Source organism: Globicephala melas, chromosome 5, assembly GCF_963455315.2.
Source record: "Globicephala melas chromosome 5, mGloMel1.2, whole genome shotgun sequence".
Lineage (NCBI taxonomy): Eukaryota > Metazoa > Chordata > Mammalia > Artiodactyla > Delphinidae > Globicephala > Globicephala melas.
Window position 1 is genome coordinate 35,716,345 of NC_083318.1, and position 21,697 is coordinate 35,738,041.

Sequence of the window (21,697 nt, forward strand, 5' to 3'; positions counted from 1 at the left end):
ACCTCAATTTCTAAGTATATAAAATTAAAATGTGAATATGAAGAAAAAAGGAAGTTTCTTTTTTAAGATAAAAGCTATTCATTTCTATTTTACTTCTGTTTTGCGTATTCAAATATTTTTGTACGATTCTGCATTGGTCTGTGTGTGGGTACTAATTTTAAAATTTTACACAGTCATAAGTGAACACCAAGGGTATAAAGGAGTTTGGCTTCAGTAACTTACACTTAAAGGAGTTTAGGTTCAGGACTATATATTGTTGATCTGTTATGTAAAAGAAAAATAATCATCAGATGTTTATCCTTAATGGATGTCATCACTTATAAGTAAATACTTTTTTTTAGTCTAACTAAAAAGTCTTTATTAAAATAAGCAGTATTTGACATGGACATAAGAAACATAGTTAACTACCTTACAGTATTGTCAGTTTGAAGAATATTTTTTAGATTAAGTATAGATTTCCTCACCAAATTCTGAGATAACAGACAAGAGAACATGAAACTTAGAAATAGTCTCTGGATGAAGAAACAGAAATAAATCATGTAACAGGAAACAAAATTAAAGAAAATAAAAGTTTCACTAAGAAATTTAAATTCATGGAAAATAATTCCATAACAGATTACTAGGGAGAAGTTTTTTCTTGTTCTTTTAGTTTCAGGGTTTTATGTTTGTGTTTTATTTGTTGTTACCTCAAAAGACCAAATGGTATGATGCACATGTAGATACTCAGTAAATGAACAGTTAATCTTTCATCTCAGAACTGTAATATTAAAAAGGAAAATTTTGAAATGGACAATGAAAGTTTAAAATTTTATGTATGAGGAAGAACATGCAGTTGATGAAGGTAAGTTAAAACCAACAGCAAAAAATAAAACAAAATAAAATCTGACAGCAAAGGATATTTTGACTAACATTCCTGAAGAGTCCATTGATTTTAAGATTTGCTTTAGGGTTCTGGACCAGGTATTCCACTACTGGACCACATGTATCTTGGTTGGTTACCTAGAACCTAAGTCATCCAATTTCTCTTCCATTTTAGTTTTTTGCTTTGTAAAATTAAGGAGTTGGGCCACATGACTTGGGTTTCTTTTGATGTATCATTATCAAAATGCTGTAACTTCTTATCAAGTGAAGTAATGGAACACTGAAGCTTCTAAGCTATAATTTATGAAGTACTTCATGCTCTGAGCCATTATACGTGTACATGTAAGCTATTAAAAACTGAATTATAAATAAACACATGATGGGACTTCCCTGGTGGTCCAGTGGCTGAGACTCGGCGTTCCCAATGCAGTGGGCCCAGGTTTGATTCCTGGTCAGGGAACTAGATCCTGCGTGCCGCAACTAAAGATCCCACGTGTCACAAGGAAGATGGAAGACCTCTCATGCAGCAACCAAGACCCGGCCAAGTAAATAAACAAACACATGATGAACACTGCAAAATGGACTCTACAAATGCTCCCTCAGAGTTAGTTCTCCCAGAGATAACTATAAACTATAAAACATTATAAACAGTAAAAACTAGCCCAAAAGTTCAATGTTCTCCAAAGTCATGTTGATCAAAGCATGTGATGTATCAATGATCATATGACTGAAAGAAATGGAAAAATATATTTTATTTCTGTTATAAGAGGAAGCTAGATGTCACTAGAAACTTTGGCGAGCTTTAGGAGAGGAAGAGTTCTGTTTAGGAAAATAATCATTTTAGGTGCTCTGAAGAAGCGTAATAGACGGAACCTAGGTTCAACCATTCTCTCCGTAAGGGAGGACCTAAGAGAGAAGAATGAGTGGTTTCTGCCTGGTGGAGACATTTACGTGACATTGTACCTCTTGCCTGCAAAACGGCGATTAAAATTGGCACTTGCTTAAAGGAGTGAAAAACAGGTAAGAAAATTTTTATTTCTGTAGGAAATGGAAATTACCCCGAAAGGGGCACACGCGCATATACACACACTTAGTTGAAAGGGGAGGGGGAGGGAAATATAGAGGAAAGGAAGACACAGAAATGGAAGGCAGAATTAAATGAATGCTGATGGAAAAAAAGTCATAAACGCAAGAAGGGCAAGTGTTAAGCGATAAAAGGGAGAACAAGTCTTTTATCCCACTTAATTGGTCACCTGAAGAGAAGTCTTCCCGCCCCACCTGAGAAGACACTTCTAAAAAGCACAACTAAAAAGGTGGAGTGAAAATCCAGAATATAGAAGGGAACGATAAAGCCAGCAATTTGCTGCCCGGGCCGCACTCGGGCTCCGCAAGAGGCAGTGCTGCGCGTCCTCGCCCAGGAGCTCGTCATCGCCGGCCGAGACGGCGCCAGGGTCGGCGCGCGCTGGGCAACCATCCCTGTAGCTTCTCGGGGAGACACGCTCGTCCGGTCCCCAGGGGCCGGCGAGGCCGCCCACCGCGCGGCGCCGCCCCGAGGTCCCGGGAAGTGTACCCGCGGTTCTCCGGACCCCCAGTCAAGCCGCGCGCCCGCCCCCTGAGGCCCCAGACCCGCGGAGAGCGCGTGGGGTGGCCGCTACTGGGTCCCAACCCGCCCGGGGTCCCTGAGCGGTCCACACAGCCCGCGCCCTGCCTTCCCGGAACCGCCCACGCCGCGGGGAAGGCGGGGCCGCAAACACCCGGCGGCGCGCCTAGCGCCCCGCTATCTGCAATAATTGCAGCCTCCGCCGCTGCCTGGGGCGATGCGCCACCCGGAAACCGGCTCCGCCGGGCTCCACCGCAGGCCTTTGAGCCCCTTTTCTCATCCATGAGGCTGAGCCGGCTGCCTGAGCCAGAGAGCGTTAGGTGAGTAGCCCCCGGAGAGCACTGAGCGTAAATTAAACCGGCGGCCGTGGCGTCAATCCTCTAGTGCCGGGCCAGAGGCTGGGAGCTAGCGCCCAGCGCCTTCTGGTTGTACGCAGAGTGGTGGGTGGGTGTGGGTGTGTGTGTATCTCCCGTCGTTAGTTGTTATTGGAGTAGGTTTTTCTTGTTCGTTTTGTTTTAGTTCTCAAATCCACCATACGTTGCTGCTACTGTGGCCTGGGTTAGCATCCCTCATGTGCAAAGACTCATCAATTCCTCCTGATTGGGGAATATAAATAAGCCCCTGCTCAAAGCGCACGCTGAGTCTGTGGCTTTATTTTACTTACCAGGCATCAGCTTGTTATGTCAGCCTTGGATTCTGGTGTTTTTTGTTGCCCAAAAGATCAATAGCAGGAAGACACCACTAACTTTCTTCCATCAGGAAATCCAAGATGGGCTTCCTTGGTGGCGCAGTGGTTGAGAATCTGCCTGTCAATGCAGGGGACACGGGTTCGAGCCCTGGTCTGGGAAGATCCCACGTGCCACGGAGCAAGTAGGCCCGTGAGCCACAGCTACTGAGCCTGTGCGTCTAGAGCCTGTGCTCCTCAACTAGAGAGGCTGCGATAGTGAGAGGCCCGCGCACCGTGATGAAGAGTTGGCCCCTGCTTGCCACAACTAGAGAAAGCCCTCGCACAGAAACGAAGACCCAGCACAGCCAAAAAATTAATTAATTAATTAAAAAAAAAAAAAGAAATCCAGAACACTAGTGGCTAGAGACAGCAGGTGCTTTACTTTGCCAGATCTACCTCTGTTTTCTCTGAAAGGCTAAAACCCCCTTTCCCCATTCGTCTATAATGGGCCCTCCACCTAATATTATTGCTGCTATACAGTATCTCATGAAATTCTGGTTTACTGTTTCTCTCTAAGTCAAGAGTGAAACATATCAATTCGGCAAATACCTGTGCATCTTCTGTGGGCCAAGCAGGCCTGGGGACAGGAGATACAAATAAGAATGGAATACAATTCCATTCTTAGGATTCCAGCTCCACATTCCAGGAGCTCAAAATCCAATGGATCAGAATATACCTAACGATTAATTAGGTAGTGTGATTTACCCTATACTAATGATGTGAGCAAAACGACCGGTTCACATATTTTCTAGCATATTAAGGTCTTTAGAATTACAGTCCTATTGCTAGAGTTTTGCCTTTTTAGGGTTTCCATAGAAGGCATGATAGAATAAGTAGGGAAAATCAGTGATGTAGGTCTGAATCCTGGAGCCTACACACAAAGTTGCCCCAGGAGGGCAACTCACACTCATTCCTACCTGTGGCTAGTGTGCCTTCTTGTACAGGAGAAACAGGAACGCTAAAAACATTTCCCAGACTCCCTTCCAGTTAGAGTTCTGGATGTAAATTAGAGTTCTGGATGACTTGCCTGAGATTTCAAAGGCAGAGATAAGGCAGAAGACTCCCTGCTCCTCCCTGATGTTTTTGGCTGTTTTCTGTTAGCACGGAAGGTGCACGAGGTGCCAGTGTCCAGGCTCTAGAACTGTGGGTGTTGGGAGGGACTTACAGCAACCAGACTCAGCATGCCATATTGAATCACCAGCCCTCTGGCTGTCAAGAGGCAGCTGAGGGAGATAGTGAACATACTCTGAGTTCCCTGTCCAGACAGCTTCCAGATCCCAGCTTCTCAGGGTCACAGGTACAGTATGTTCTTGAACTCCTTGGTTCCTGTAGGCCTCCTGATTGTGGCAAAAATAGTATATTCCCTGGTGGCTCATCTAGTAGTGTTCTGGAAGTCATTCCTAGAGGCCCAGCCAAGACCCTGCACTTGTAGCCCTTTCAACAATCTCTAGCCTTTCAACAATTCACTTAATTCTCTGTATAAAATCTCTTTCTGCTTAAAATATTTGGCATGGTGTCTGTTTTCTGCATTGACTCTGCGTAATATGTTTGCTGTATAGCCTCTAAAAGTCACCTAAAGCTAATCTCTTCAGTTTCTTTAGATGGGAAATGAAACCATGAGATTAGATCCAGGGCCTGGCAGTGAGTTGAATGCCTTCACTTGGGCTCTGCCCTCTCTAGTTGCTACAGACTCCTACATTTGAGTTGGCCCCTGAAGGTATTTGAGTTTGTTACCCATACACTAGATTACCTCTGAAGTCTCTTGCTCTACAAGTGTAATGTAAAACATTTCTTCATTTAAAGCATTCTCAGAGTATATCACAAGAGATCGTTGACTATCTGGTTCATGACTAACTGTTCGTGAGTCCTGTTGGTAATTGGGAGGCCACTGACTCTTGGTTGGCACACAAACCCTAATGATAGAACAGATTTTTCCTCTTGGGAAAAGGAATTTACATCTTTTTCACACAAAGCCTAGGAAACTAGTATGTGGGGAGATGGAGCTCCCTGTATATGCACTTGTGTAGTGAGGGAGCATTCTTTGTAGTCTTGGGTCATACATGTTAAGGAAAGTGCAATGATGATAAGTTCGAAGGAGTTTTGAACAGCCTTATAAAGTTAGTAAGTATACCTTGCCAATACAGTAAAAGCTCTTTATGTGTTTTTTTTAGGAATCTATTTATGTTTCTGTGGTTCATAAGGAGAAATGAAAGGTTCGAGTTTACCAGTGTCCCTTATCTGTGCTCTTCAGTACAGTACATGTATGCTTCTTTCTCAAGGAAAATCTCATGAAAGGAAGATAAAGCACTGAGGGACTTTTTTTTGCGATACGCACTGTGGCCTCTCCCGTTGCGGAGCACAGGCTCCGGACGCGCAGGCTCAGCGGCTGTGGCTCACGGGCCCAGCCGCTCCGCGGCATGTGGGATCTTCCCGGACCGGGGCACGAACCCGTGTCCCCTGCATCGGCAGGCGGACTCTCAACCACTGCGCCATCAGGCAAGCCCGCACTGAGGGACTTTTGGGGGACTCCTTGATGTACTTAGTACTAGTTTAAGGTTTTCTGTGACGTAGGCATTATCACCATTTTGCGGTTGAAGAAAATTGTCCAGACTGGCTAAGTAACTTGCCCCAAATGGCCCAAGTAGGAGGCAATGACACAAGAAGGAAACTCAGGGTTTTCATGTCCTTTTTCCTCTGACCGCTCCACATAGCTTGCATATGATGCTCATTATGAGCTCATTGACATGGATGTGCACAAAATTCCCTACCTGCACTTTCCTTTTTACCCCTTACCCTTTAATCATGTGGTTCCTCTGCCTGTAATGGTCTTTCTTTTCTTTTCGAGACTAAGTCATCTTTCAAGGCTTAATTCAAGTATCAGCCACGTAGGGCATTACCTCCTCTCCCCTGTTTAACGCTATGCCTGCACTTCTCACATTATAATTAAATTACCTTAAGGTGGCACTAGCTGCTGTAACAGATAATCTCCAAAACCTCAGTAACTTAACACAATAGAAGCTTATTTCTCATTCATATAAAGTCCAACCAGGTGTTCAGCTGGTGGCCTTCTCCTCAGTGATTCAGGAACGCTAACTCTTTTTATATTATGGCTTTGCCACCCCCTAAGACCTTGGAGTCCTTAGTTTCCAGGCAATGGACAGGAAAAGAGAGAGCATAATGTAAAACATGGGAGCTTTCTTACAGCAGTGGAAGTACAACACATCATTTATGCCGACATCCCTTTGCCAGACTCAGGGACTTGCCACACTGACCTGCAAGGGAGGCTGGGAAATGTCAACTATCTGTGTGTCTAGGCAGCAGAGGAAACTGGTTTGGTGAACACATAACAATCTCTGTCCCTTTCTTAAAGAGCAGAGACTGCATCTCAGTCATCTTTCTGTCTCTTGTGTTTACACACCATAGAAACCCAGTAAAAGGCTGATGAACTTCAATGATTGTGAAAAGATGGGGTTGCTTATCTCATGTGCCTTAAATTGAAACTTAACCACACTTCATTATGGTTACCTAGGGAATGATCTGTCATACTCTGACTAGGTTGCAACCTTTGACTATAGGAACTGTGTCAGACTGTTCACATTCAAATCCCTAACACAAGGGCTAGAACATGGTAAGAGCTTAATAGAGGTTTGTTGAATGAATGAGTCCTTAGAGAGAAAAAAGAGGAACAGAGTTAGTCTACATGGAGTTAAGAAATACTAACTGAGATGGTGACATTTGGGTTAGATCTTGAATGACTCGTAGAACTTTACCAAGTAGAGAAGTAAAACATGAAACCCCAGGAAGTGATGGTAGTTGTGTTTTGTTCTTGTTGTTTTGTTTCATGAGTAGAAAGTAACAAAACAATCATATGTTTATAAGCCCAACTTTTAAAAATTCAATATTCAAATATTACAACTAAACTTCAGGGATAGGGCAGAAAAAATATATATAACCTTACAAGCTATGCAATCTCTAAAGACTAAAAGAATGGTGCTAAAAACCTTGGCACTGATTTTTAGCTGCTGAAATGTTATTTTCTGGACATTTTTGAGAAATTTCGATACGAAGGCAGTGTTCTATCAATATTTGTTCATCCTCTGTGAAGGTTTTGCATCATGTCAAGAAGCTAGGGAGACATGTGTAAGCCAAAGGTTCCTCATCACTGCTCTTATCAGAGCTTCTCAGGGACGGCTCTGCATCAGAGTCACCTGTTGTATTGGTAGGATGCTTTTGGCTATAAGTAACAGGATATTCAGCCAAAATTGCCTTCAAAAATACAAGCTTCTTTCCTCATACGACGAAATATCTAAGGTAAGTAGATCCAAGGTTTGTTCAGTAGCACACTGATATCAAGGTCCATGTTGCTTTCCGTTAGCTAATCTTGACGTTTTCTTCATGGATAAATGATGGCTGCTAGAATTCCAAGAAACACAATCCCCATCCACAGCTTCATCCTCCCCTGCAAATAGACGCACACGCACGCACACACACACACACACACACACACACAGACGAAAAGAGAAGAGGGTTCTCCTCTTGCCTCTCTGTCTTTATATTAGAAAGGAAAATCTTACCCAGTGGTCCGCAATAGCCTTGCCCGCAAATTTCATTGGCAAGAAATGAATCATGCTCATCCTTAAACCGACAGCTGGCAAAGAGGAATGATGTTACAGAGATTGACTTAGACCAGTCATGATTTATTCCTAGGGCTGGTGAAGGGACCCGCTGGCATACCTGAGCAGTGGCTCTCAGGTAGGTAATAAGTCACATTGCCACACTTGGGGAGATTCAGTCTCTGGAGATTCTGATATTAGTAAGCCTAAAAGTAATATTTTAAACTTTCAATTAAACATATTTGCCTTTGGGTGGGGGGAGAGATTTTTTACAAAGAGAAGCAAGTATTGGGTCCCTTCTTACCTAGGGATCATTTCCTTTTATTCCTATCTCATTGCATAGTGTTTTACTTCATGATGATTCAGTCAAATCACTATATTAATTAACCAAATAGAATAGTGGTTGTTTTCTTTTGATAACTTGATTGCATGCAGTTGGAACACTTAATCCTTTCGGATAAGGTAGTTCTCATTCAAGGAGACATTCTTAGTCATTTCAGTAATTAATTGTCAAGGAAATTTTAAGCCCTACTCTTCACTTAATCTGAATTCCTCACTGATGGAATAGGGCTTCTTTGGGGAAATGAGCATTAGATCAGAGTTGATTAGCAGAATCCAGAAATTGGGAAGTTTCAATATGTTCTACATAGAAATACCATATGGTATGGAAACCCTACACTTTTAACATATAAATGGATGAACACCAAAGATAGGAGATTTTTATTATAATTGTTACAGAGTACTTAATGAACAATCATGGAGATGCTATTTCAAATGCATGAATACAGTGCACAGAGTACTCCAGCAATATATGTAAATTCTCAGTACAGTCACCCCATTAAATGTCAGCCTGTCCTACCAAAGACAGAAAATAACAAGAACAACCATTCTTTATCCATGTAATGATCTTTCAGCAGTAATTCAGTTGATAGCAGTAAGTGTATTTTACTTAAGAGCCTAAGAGCCTGTGGACATTTGCAAGTTGATAGTTCTTTCATTTCCTCTGGAATATTACAGAAAGCACTTTTAAACACTTAGATTAATAAGATAACCTGAAAAAGAGAAGGTTGATTTAACAAACCTCTTTCTATATATGAAAGCATATTTACGGAAGTTGTTTTCAAAGTGTGCTTCACTTGCCAGGAGGAACAGGGGTGAGTGGACAGGGTTTCTGCAGCTCCACCTTTATCTGTCCCATTTGTTGGATTTCAGGATAAGGTTTCATTGAACAGAAGATCTCTGGCTTAAAAAAATATTTGAAAATTGCTGTAGAAGCTTCTAGGCAGTTCCCCCATCTTCTTTGAAAACCACAAAAACAAAAAAATGACTTAAATTGTGGCATAAGTTACCTAAAATCAAATTACCAGAGTCTATGAAAAATATTATTACCAAGGAAAGCTGTGTCATTTTCTTTTCTCTAAAGCTCTAAGAATTGCATAAATTCTTTTAAAATGTATTTTAAATTGCCTTTAAAAATCTTTTTTAAAATTTATTTATTTTATTTATTTATTTTTGGCTGCGTTGGGTCTTCTTTGTTGCACACAGGCTTTCTGTAGTTGCGGTGAGTTATTCTTTGTTGCGGTGTGAGGGCTTCTCATTGCGGTGGCTTCTCTTGTTGTAGAGCACGGGCTCTAGGCACGCGGGCTTCAGTAGTTGTGGCGCATGGGCTTAGACACTCCACGGCATGTGGGATCTTCCCGGACCAGGGCTCGAACCCGTGTCACCTGCATTGGCAGATGGATTCTTTACCACTGTATCACCAGGGAAGCCCCTGAAAAATCTTCTTATTGTAAAAATACTAACAATAAAGAAACATAGAGAATAAAAATGAAATTCCAACAACTCCATTTCCCTCCCCAAAGGCAACTAATGTTAACAGACTTTTTCCTCTTTATTTACGTATATATACATACCAGAACTGCTCATATTCTTGATCTGCAGTTTTCTCTCAAGTTTGGAGGAAAGACAAAGTTCCTTTGAAGTCCACAGCTCTATGATTTTGGTGGCATATGTGCCTAATACTGGAAAATAAAGCTCAAATTAAATCAAGATAGTTTCTAAGTATGTGTATCAGTGCTGTAGGAAATTCTGTATACTGGGAATGCTAAAGAGAGGCATGATTGGCCAATAGCCTTTGCATTTGTTTTTAGAAAATACTTGACCTACTAACTTATAAGCAAGTGGGCAGTCACAACAGTCATAACAGCCATGTCCCTGGGCTTATGTCAAGCCTCATTCTTCTATTGAAATCTGTACTTGAGTCAGAGAACTTTGATTAAACTCACATTATTTACTGAATTTATGAAGTCTATAAAATTTCACCATTTGAAAAAAATACATTTTTTTCTAATATGGTTTACAGGTTGTGTATCAGTCTGAATAAAGCAATATCCTGATTGAGAGGCAGGAAAAAAACTTGAAAAAACTTGGTTCTGTGTATAGGCCCTTTTACTGTTTATTTAAAATGTACCTTGCCTTCCTAGTTCTCAGTATAATTTTCTGATATACAAAAATCTCTCAAACCATCTAAGTTTAACTGGATTTTTTTTTAAATGAAAAGTTTCTTAATTCTTAGAATCTTAAGTCATACTTAAGTGGCAAGTTGTCACCGAGCCAGTTAACTGATAATTCAGAATACATAAACAATATTTGTCAAGAGAATAGAATAAAAGTTCTTATTTCATTCATTTTGTTACCAATGTTGTACAACTTAAATGGATTAGTAAGAATTTTTGTTTGTAATAAACTCTATAACATTGATAACAATGGAAAAAAGTAGAGCTGCACAAAAGATAGAAATTTTTAATATTTATATTTGCTTGTGGAATGTGTTTTCAAACTTATAATTAACTATGGGTATATACAAGTAGAATTTTAAACAAAATATAACAAAAATGTAAAATTATAATGCAGTGACTTGATAGAAAGGACATGAAGTCAAAGATATAGATTAAAGAACTACCTCATTTCACAAATTTTTATAGTTTTACTATGGGGCTTGGCGGATACTGGCTGTGTTCACTGAGAAAAGTTATTTAGCTTCTCTAAGTTTTAGTTTTCTTATTTAAATATGAAAGAGATTGGACAAGGTAATTTCTAAAGGCCTTTCCAACTTTTATTATTCCATTAAACTATGAGTGATTTTTAGCTGCTTAAAAGCCATCTAGTTTCTCCATATTTCCTCCCTTTTTAACTTTTCCATCTCAGACACCTAGCATCTCACATCGATTCTTAACTCTGTTGAACCTTTACTGGACCCAAAGACTTTTAAAGACTTCCATGAACACAATAAAAAAATTAATTAAGGTCCATTAACTATAGTATATCATTTAACTAGCATTGTTGAAAAACAAAGCATTTTACTTAAATTAATTTTATTGGTAACTGACACCTATTTTACTGAATGCAACATTTTTGTTTAACATTCGCTTTAAAGAAAAGCTCTAAAAATTTGCCAACACAGAATGCTAGGTTTGAATATTTATGAACCATCCAGGCAACTTGAAAAGAATTAAAGTGATCTTGTTAAGGAGCATAGTTTCTGAGTTCACATTTTGATGCATATATAAATAAACAAATTCTAAAGAAAAAAAAAAGAAAAGCTCTAAACGGTACTGTATATTTTAATGCCTTTTAAAACAAAATATTTCCACCTAATTTTTTTCTTTTCATTTTCTTAAAGTTGTAGAATCACCTTTCTAAACATCTGTTATTATACAGGGGCTCCTTCAAGACCAATTCAGGTATGAAAATTCTTACTAAGGATTTATTTGGTGGCAAGTGACAGAAACCCAACTCAGACTGGTAAGAAATTTATTGGCTCACCTAACTGAAAAGGAGCTGCTTTCAGCGGTACCAGCAATGCTTTTATTATTGCTTTTTATTATTTATTATTGCTTTTTATTATTATTTTTATTATTGATTATTAATTTAGAGCTTTCTCTTTCTGTCTTTCCATATTAAGACTCTGCTTTGTTCTGTGGTTAGTTACCTCATTCTTTAGAAGGCTTTTCTTGTATGTTACAATGATTGTCAACAGCAAGTCTGGGCTTAGCAACCCTGACAGAAAGAAAACTCTTTCTTAATGGTTCCAGTAAACACCCTAAACCTGACTCCCTTGACCAGCTGTGGGTCACATGCTTATGCCTGAACTGGTCAAGGTGACCAGGGAAGGAGTTCCCTCTCTGGCCAAGCGTGTCTTCATCTCTGGAGCATTGGTGGAGCTTGGGGATTAGAGAGGGAAGGATAAAAGTCTCACATGAGCCATATGTATGGGGAATAGAGGGGGCATGGATTCCACAAAAGAAAATTAGTGTGCTATCACCAAAAACAAGGGGGAGAATCATGCTTGGCCGGCCAAAACTATAAATATCCCCTATGAAAAAGACATTTATTCCCACATTTTGTAGCATTAGATTGCAATCTTTTCCATCTCTTTCATTGTCAGCTGTCACTCACGCTGCTCTCAATTTGTCTCTATCACAATCTCTTCCTACATTTTAATGTATAACATCATAAGAGGATTTGGAAGTCAGATGAGCAAAATCATTAGAATTGTTTTCAAAATAAGAGTTAATACGCTCTGAGAACTTGAGAGCCTCTTTATGAGTAAGGCGTATAAACTTTCTACTTTTTAATGGACTTCATGATATTTCTTACGTTCCTTAAAAAGCTCATTTTTCCATATTTTCTGATTTCTTTACCTTCTTCTGCCTTCTTAATGGGAGATATACTATTGTAAATTTGTAAATATTGTAAATTTCGAGACCCAGTGACTATGAACAATAAATGCCATGAACATGGTTGCTTTAAGTTACATTTTTGTGATTTTTCTAAATTTAAGTTGGGTTTTGAAATGAGACTGGTGGTTTAAGTATTCTTTTGGAAATGGAAACATAGCAGAGTACAAACAAACAGAACTGACCAGTTGTAAGTTGTTTTATTAAACAACTTATTAAAAGACTGGTATTTTATTTTACCTTTTCTCTCTGCAATACCTCTCTGATCTCAAACAGTACTTTGGTATCCATGGTGGAGACTATGGGAGAATAGGGACATTTTTTTAAACACAAAACTATATGAATTCTCGAAAATAGCATATATTGTGCAACATGCCCAATTTTGATTTTTTATGTTAAAAAGGACTAGAATAACATTAATAAAATGAATTCTCAAATTCATTTTAGCCAGTAGTGTTACGTCCCCTAATCAAGAAGTTTGCCTTGAAAGAAAGAGGTTAAAATCATGAGCAAAGAAAATGAATGGAATTATGTAGTAAATTCTTCAAGACTGGGGGGGCCTTGTCCTGCTTTAAGAGGAAAAGCAAAAAGAATCTCAGAGATTTATGATAATTAGGGAGGAGGAATATAAGTGGCTAATAACCAACACTAGTGAATGCCTAACATATCCATGGTTGGACCTACTCTTGTCTCCATTGTACAGATGGAGAATTACTTACAGCCTGAGAAATTTTGTATACGATGGAGCTGGACTTTAGACCCAGGTTTGTCCAAATCCAGAGCCAATAGACTTTGTCACCTACTATATTAGGGGGTCAGTCTCTACAGAGGGTGAAGGCCAAGTGCCATGGTTTGGGATACAATGTCCAAACTCTCCAGCCTTGTCTCTCGTTATCCATAGCCTCCCACCACAGGCTCTAACAGAGTTTTCCCTTGCACCGCACTGGCTTTCATGCCTCAATGCCTTTAAGACAAGGGTTCTCTGAACCCAGCATTTTCCAGTCAAAATGGCATTCTTTCTCATCAGTCTAAAGTTTGAAGTATTTAAATTTTAAAAACTACATATACATAAACACAGACACATATGTAATGTATCATTCTATATACTTGTATTTATTTTATATAATATATAATAAAAATCAAACTGAAGGCTTTTTGAGATGCCACTCTGGCCAACATTGTATTCTGCAAGGAAGAAAAATGATGATGGTGGTGGTGGAAAGGATATCATTTTCATTGAAATTTTAAAGGCAAGCATCTTGGCATTTTGTTAAACAGAAAATAATGCCTTGAGGCAGGGATCCTAGCTAATTTATCCCTGTCTTTATGGTCTAGCATAGTGCCTGGCACATATTAGGCACTCAAATGTGTATTGATGGGCTTCCCTGGTGGCGCAGTGGTTGAGAGTCCGCCTGCCGATGCAGGGGACACGAGTTCATGCCCCGGTCCGGGAAGATCCCACATGCCGCAGATCGGCTGGACCCATGAGCCATGGCCACTGAGCCAGTGCGTCCGGAGCCTATGCTCCACAACGGGAGAGGCCACAATAGTGAGAGGCCTGCATACCACAAAAAAAAAAAAGTGTGTATTGAATTAGATTTTCCCTTCTCTCATATAATTTTCTCTTTGGTTCTGCCAGTGCGTATAGTTTGTACCTCTATCATAATACTCATCGTACTTGTTGCATTAGGAATAAGTTTGGTTACTAATAAAAAGAAAACTTGGTAATGGTGGTTTATACAATTACTCCAAAGCTTGGCAGTCCAAGACTGACGCAGCAACTCATGATGTCATCAAGGAACCAGCTCCTCCTCCTTTCTTGTCTACTGTCCTTGTATAGGGGGTTTTATTTTCATGGTTAAAAGATGACTTTTGGCCCTCCAGGAGGTATATCTACAATCTAGGAAGGAGAAAGAAATGTGAGAGGGCAAAGAGTAAACAGTATGATCCTTGAAAGGTCTTGCCTTATTGTTTGGGAATGAAAGCCCTCCCCAGGGACTCCCACTTATATCTCATTACATAGAACTATGACACATGGCCACCTCTAGCTGCCGAAGTAGCTAGGAATTGGAATATTTGGCTTTTCAGCCCATATAGCATGGGAAGCCAAGGGAGAAGAGATTGAAGTGGGTGTTTATGAAGGCAACCTACAGGTCTGCCCTACAGGTTTTTTAGTTACTTCATACAAATTTATTTTTCTTGGTGTACTGTAAGTCTGTAGAGAACAAAGGATGTGCTTTGGTAATCTTTGAATTACCCACAGTGACTACCAAGAGTCTGTCACAGCACTTATCACAGTGTCTAAGACATTGTGGCTGCTCCATCATTGTTGTTGTATTTTATTTAATTTCAATTTTGAAATAAGAACTAGGCAGGAATTAGTGACTCTGGTTTCTCTGAATATGATGGAATCCGTAGATTTCTCTTTGGTGACTCATTTCCTCATATCAACATTGGAAAATTACCTGGAGCTTTCCTGCTTCAATTTGGCCCATTAGAGAGGACAATTTAACAGTAATATTGCTGGGATTATTTGCAATATAACTCAGAAAACAGGGTGGGAAGGAAATCATATAAAAATATGGTAAACAAGGGCTTTTTCAAGAAAGGTAAAAAGGTAAGAATTAGGATTATATATTGTAATCAAAGAAAAGATTAGCAATTGAAAGTTAAGAACAGTCTGATTTAAAATATTTTAGCCACTAAGGGGAAAAATAAGTACAGTTCATTCATTTAAATCTCAAATTGCTCTTCTATATCTATACTCTTTCTCCTTCAAAACAGATCCTGTTCTTCCCTCTATCATATTCTTAATTATAAATCATGGAGAATCAAGATAAAACAATTAAGCATGAAGATTCAGAACCATCCTCAGAGGTGAATCACACAGCCTCCAGGTGTCAAGTACAACAGGTATGATCAAATGTAGAACATCCCAACCATTTCCTTAAGGAGGGGACTACTTTTCCAAATCTATGACAGAATTGTGTTCTCTTCATTCTCTATCACTCAATTAACAATTCTCCCCATTCTTAAATCCCCAAACTGGTGTAGTAGGTGTGACTGCCAGTTTTCCTAGATAGTCATTAGCAACTGGCCCTACGTGGAGAGCCTGTGAAGTGCTTTGTGTTCCCAGCCTAAGCCCTAGAATGATTCTGGTTTCTTCCGTCTTTATTGCTTAAATTAAAGTAAATGAATGAATGTGAATTTGGTTTCGCCACAGATGATTATCTCTTTCTGAATCACTCTGACATATTTACCAACTATGGTCTTGAATCATATTTTAAATAGGCTAATTTTTAAACCCAGTATTGAAAATCATAATGAGATTTTATGTGACTCAAGCATTTATAATTCTACAAATAGTGACTCAATGGTAAATACTCTTCACATAGTTTGTTCTTATTCTGAGCATTCTCCAATTAGCTAGTAATAAAGCTGTGCTTTTCCTCTGTAAAGTGTTAGCCTTGATTCTAGCAACAGAAATTTGATTTGTGATGTGATGGCTCAGTAACTATAAAAATGTACAGCAAATATATAGTTTTAAGGATTTTTTAATTGCTCTAAACACAGGAGGAAACAGTTATGAACCCCAGAGGTATAGATGGAAATGAACCAACAGAAGGAAGTAACCTACTGAATAGCAATGAAAAAATGCAAGAAACACCAGCTGAACCAAATCACTTGCAAAGACTAAGACAGACATTTGCTTGCCCTCCACGTGGTTTACTGGATAGAGTAATAACAAATGGTATGTAAATGATAAGGATGAATTCAGAACAAGAGGGTAAAAGATGAAGTTGTTATAATGAGAGATTCCAAAGTAATATGGTTTAAAGGACACAAAGACGTTTACTTCTCTCTCACATAAAAACTACAAGGTGAACAATTCATAACGGTATGTAGCTTTGCTCCATAGTCATTCAAGGTCCCAGGCTGACAGGGCTCCACCGTTTTCAACACAGGGCTACCAAGAGCAGTGTTGTCACCACCATTCCCGCTAGCAGGAAGAGGGAGAGAGCAGAGGTCAAGGGCATTTTCCTTTTCTGTATCTGAGTAATTTCACAGGATTACGTTAGGCCTCCAGTGAGAAAAATGACTGAGCAATTACTTATAAACAGAAAAGCACCAAATAAATGTTGGTTGTTATTACTGTTAAGTCATGCCACTAATGTTTGAGCAAACACAGCTCAATTTATACTTCCAAACAAATCCATCATTTTGTAAGTAAAGATCCTGGTTTCCAATTCAACTTATTGCTGCTATTACTTAAAATTGGGGGGTTAAGGAGGGGGAATTTATCTCTGCACTATTTTGATGTGTTAGGGTTGGGCTATATTTGTCTTTTAGGAATGGATTTGGTCTTTGGAGGCATCCCAACATTATTCTGATATCAATTTGATGAATAAATGGACGTTCAATTTCAGTAATGTTGTTTTTGTTCAAAAAGGAAGTTGTGTGCATGTATACTGCATGTATATTGGAGGATGTGTAATAAGAAAAAGGAGAATGGGGTTGAAACTTCTCTATAAAGGCAAATTTAAAGACAGTTTCAAAAATTGTGTTGAGGAATGACAGCATCATTACATATATGGCTTCCCCCAGTAAATATGTTGAAGAATGTAACATGTTTGATCTAGAAGTTATATTTACTGAAAAATCAGGCTCACTTCTTTATACATATACTTCATTTGTGAGCTCTGAAAAACATTTTTATCATTCGCCACTGGGACAATGGAAGCCAAGTATGATACGTTATACTGTACTTTAGGCTCTAGATATGTTTTTAATGAAATTAGGGAAGTTTCTAAACCAGCATGAGAAAAAAGTCTCAAACTTTACTTAAAACATGTAGAGAAAACCAGGTTCCGGAATATACACTAGTTGAGAAGGCAACAGATAGTTTAATACCTTTACTGTTCTTTTTATTTTTTTTAAACTTTCACCGTTCAAGTTATGACACACTTCTAGTTAAAACCTGTGCACTACAATGGATATGGATTGCATTAAGGAAAGGGGTATAAAAGAATGATGTGATTTGGAGACTATAAAATTTATAAAATTTTATAAAATTCTATAATCATTGTCCTTAAAGCTGCCTGAGAAATGGGGACTCACAATACATAAACATCTCTCACTTGTTTTCTTATACTTCCGTTTCTGAGGCTTACAAGACTGCTTTTTTTCCCTGTACTCCTTCCTGTGACCCTTCATCATGCAAAGTATTCTTCTTAAGAAGTAAATCTTACATGTGAAAATATTAGTTTTCAAAATTGTAGATAAGAAATAAATTATTAATTGAATTAAACATGATTTAGAGAAACCTTATACATGTACACTCACTATGTATTCAGAATTTCATTTTGAGTATGAGGAGGGAAAAGGGAAGTTAGAGATTTTTTTTGAAAAGTAGTATAAACGTATGGGCACCAAGGGGGGAAGGTGGCAGGGGTGGGGTTGTGGTGGGATGAACTGGGAGATTGGGATTGACATATATACACTGATACGTATAAAATAGATACCTGCTGTATAAAAAAAAAGTACAATTTTTAAAAAAAGTAATGTTGAAGTGGAAAACCCTTAATTCTACCTTTCTGAATTAGTATCAAACTAGGTTTATGCTGTGATAAGATACAAGTTAGTAGCTGGCAATTCCTGATTTCCCATTATTTTTCAGCTTCTGTTACAAATTTCAGCCCCGATAGCCAATTGGGAAATACTGAAGGCCCCTTTGTTATCTTGTTGTAATAGCATCATAAGCCTAGAAAATCTGGAACAATTCTGTAAGGGTTTAAAAAATGGGACATTGGACGTGATCTCTAGCAATATGTAGAGGAGACTCAATGAATAATCCTTTCACTTATGCCAGTGAAAACATCTGAAAATAATTTAAGGCTTTTATCTGTCAAGAAAACAGGAAGTCATCGGACACCAAAAACAAAGTATAAGTAGGAGAGAGAAATAAACACTCAAGCTGGCCTTCTCTCCAGAGGCTTCTGCAAAATACCAATGAACTTGAGATTTATTCTGAGAACCATGAGAGTATAGGAGGCTTTGCTAGAGCCGCCCAGGTTGGGAGAAGTATCATAGGAGAAGTCATTCTCCCTTACCCACACAAAGGTGGAACCCAATGTGATGGTGGATTTGAGGTAAACCTGCCCTGCAGAGGGGCCCAGTAACTAAACCTGTCTGTCTAAACTGTGGTGCTGGCTGGAGGAGGGGAGAGTCTCCACTAAAAATGGGTAACTTCATTCTGATTTGTACTCCAAATTCATAGAAAAATAACTCAAACTGAAAATATATCTAAAAGTGGTCCCAATTTGTAAGCATCTAAACACATGGTAGAAGCAAATTCAGATCCTATCTGGAAAAACTCAGACTCAAACCTAAGGCTCCAGCAATTCCCAGAGATACAGTTGCAAGGAAGAGCTCACTGTTGCAAGAAAACAAACAAAAAATCATAAATAAATGCACAAGGAAACATCTCAACATTTTCCATTATCAGAAAATAGAATATAAAATATTTTTGATATCTGTAAAGAACCTAAAGAGGAAATAGCAAGTATGAGTACAAAACAACTCTTTATAAAAATGAACAGATTTTAATAAGAACCGAACTGAAGTTCTAGAGATGAAAAATAAAGTACAGTAATTGAAATTTAAAACAGTGAATAGACAACAGAGTAAGTGGAAAGAAAGCTGGTAAACTAGCAAATAGATCTGAAGAGATTATGTACAATGCAATACACAAAGACAAAGATGGGAAATATGAAACTAGGGTTAGCAACACGGAGAGGAGAGTGTGACTATTTAATCATAGTTCCAGAAAAAAAAAGAATAGGAAAAATGGGGGAGATAAAATATTTGAAGAAATACAGAATTTATAAAAAGCATAAATCCTAAGCAAACCAAAAGGAAGCCATTCCTAAACATATACTGAATTTGCAGAAAGCCAAAGGAAAAGAAAGATCTTAAAACCAACCAAAGAAAAAGAATTCCCTAAAAGAGCTGAAATTAGACTTACAAAACAGTAACAAAAGACAGAAAACCAAGGAATAATATTTTCAAGGAACTGAAAGTAACTCTCAACTTAGAATTGTATACATAGATAAGCTATCTTTTAAGAATGAGAATAAAGATGATTCCAGATAAATAAAACTAAAAATTTGCTACCAGCAGACCTTCATGAGAAATATAGCATGCTCTGCTACAGAGTGTTTCTGTACCATGATTTAGTTTATATGCGATGGTAAATAGGGAACTGTATCAGTGTAATATGGAGTTTGCATTTTTGTACATAATTTTTCCTGGCATATTAATCTTTAACATCATCGAGCAATAGCAAATAAGTACAAAGTGAATTGAACCCTTCCCCCAAGAAAGATCAGGTATATACTTTATTACAACTAAAGATAAAGACTTACTAACTTTAAAGATAAAGCCTTTTAAAAAGCTGAGCACCCTGGGTAAGTACCTTCCTTTGAGGCGGTTAGTTGTTCTCTTAGAGACGTCAAAGACTTAAACTTTCCATGACATTAAGCTGTCTAATGAAGCCACATGTGATGAAGAAGCTGCCAACACTTACCTCAGTTAAAAAACAAAACAAAACAAAACATTAACAACAACAAACCATTTGATTGATGGAGAAGGCTACAGTCTGGATAGGATTTGATGTAACTACTCTCTGTTTAGAGCAAATGCTCTCAAGATTCTGCATCTTGAAATAGTAAGTGTGGTTCCAGTGTTGAAGTCTGCAAAGAAGAGGTTGACTATGGGAGATACAAATATTAGTGGAGATTTAACTGTGCTGGTACTTTTATTAGGATCGTTGTTGTTTCTGTTAGTGCTTTGGTCACAAGTTTTGAGTTGTGAGTAGTCTGCCCAACTCTCTTTTTTCCATGTGCCTTTCTATTGTCAATGTACGATTTTGTAGAACACAAGGTTTTCAAACAGGGAAACATATTTCACATTCTAACAGACATGCCTCTGCTAAAGGAAATACTTCAGGCAACAAAATAATTGTCGAGATGAAAGGTTTGAGATGCCATAATGAATGATGATGAAAGAAAAAGGTAAGTATGTAGGTAATTCTAAACAAACTGACAATAGAAAAGAAGCAATAGTTAAACAATAAACAATAATGCTTAATTCAAGGCAGAACTAAAATACTGGAGTGTGATTGTTAAAGTGTTCTCATGTTTCTGTGAAGAGAAATATATAGATATATAGATAGTGACTTGCTTTTTATTAACTGATGAATATTTATGGTAAAATTATAAGGAAAAATAAGGGAAGAGTTTTAAAAAAATCCAAGATAGTAATTTCTTCTGGCAGTGTGAAAGCAGATGGGCGATGGGATTAGAAAGAGCACACAGGTGGATTCAAAGGCACTGTGGTAATATCCTACTTTTTAAGGTGCTTGGAAATTACCCAGTTTTTTATATTACTGATGTTCTTTAAAACTTACACATGATTATAAATATTTGTATGTGTCTTCATTTTTTTTTAATGTTTAGATTATATTAAAACCTGCAGATGACCACTCCTTGGTAGAAACTAGTTTTCCTCGTTTATTTCAGTTACCATGGTGGTTCTTCTGTGGGCTGTAGTTTGGTCAGTTACCGGCCCTGAATGTCTTCCTGGAGGAAACCTGTTTGGAATTATAATCCTATTCTATTGTGCTATCATTGGAGGTAAACTTTTCGGGCTCATTAAGTTACCTACATTACCTCCACTGCCTCCCCTTCTGGGTAAGTGCTAAACACATCCTGTTTACTTCAGAGTAAGTTATATTTAAGTCATATTATGGAAATAATATATAATGGTGTGCCTCTCATGCCCTCTTCCTAAATCCACATTCTTTGACACCATGTTGGTAGCTTAACATCAGCCATGGTGGAAGTATCTTTAAGACAGAACTCAGCAAGTGCTACAAATCAGGGCTTACTATATTGTTAGTCATTCACATCACTGACAAACAAGTGAAGTTCCAACCTGCATTTTCATTGGTTCATTTTCATCTTACTCATTAATATAAACAAACTTATTAGCCGATATTCATGGTGACACTATACTCGCTCGTCATAATGTGAATGACTTCTTTGCTAAGCCAGATAGTAGTCAAGCATTTATTTGTAATCTGATTTTGTCAATTCAT

General features: G+C 38.3%; 1 protein-coding gene across 8 annotated transcripts in view; it reads left to right on the forward strand.

Moving 5' to 3' along the window:
• Nucleotides 1–1,768: 1,768 nt before the first annotated feature.
• Nucleotides 1,769–21,697, forward strand: part of SLC9B2 (solute carrier family 9 member B2) — a 52,455-nt gene continuing 32,526 nt past the window's right edge. For 5 of the 8 annotated variants that reach the window (XM_060299130.1, XM_060299134.1, XM_060299133.1 and 2 more), the window contains exons 1-4: nt 2,343–2,781; nt 15,325–15,453; nt 16,114–16,291; nt 21,120–21,290. In XM_060299130.1, coding sequence (XP_060155113.1) covers nt 15,364–15,453; nt 16,114–16,291; nt 21,120–21,290 — 439 coding nt within the window. In that variant the 5' untranslated portion in view covers nt 2,343–2,781; nt 15,325–15,363. Of the gene's footprint in view, nt 1,882–2,342; nt 2,782–11,483; nt 11,606–15,324; nt 15,454–16,113; nt 16,292–21,119; nt 21,291–21,697 lie in introns of those variants that run through there. The other 3 variants (XM_030864169.2, XM_060299131.1, XM_060299132.1) reach the window with 3 other exon arrangements.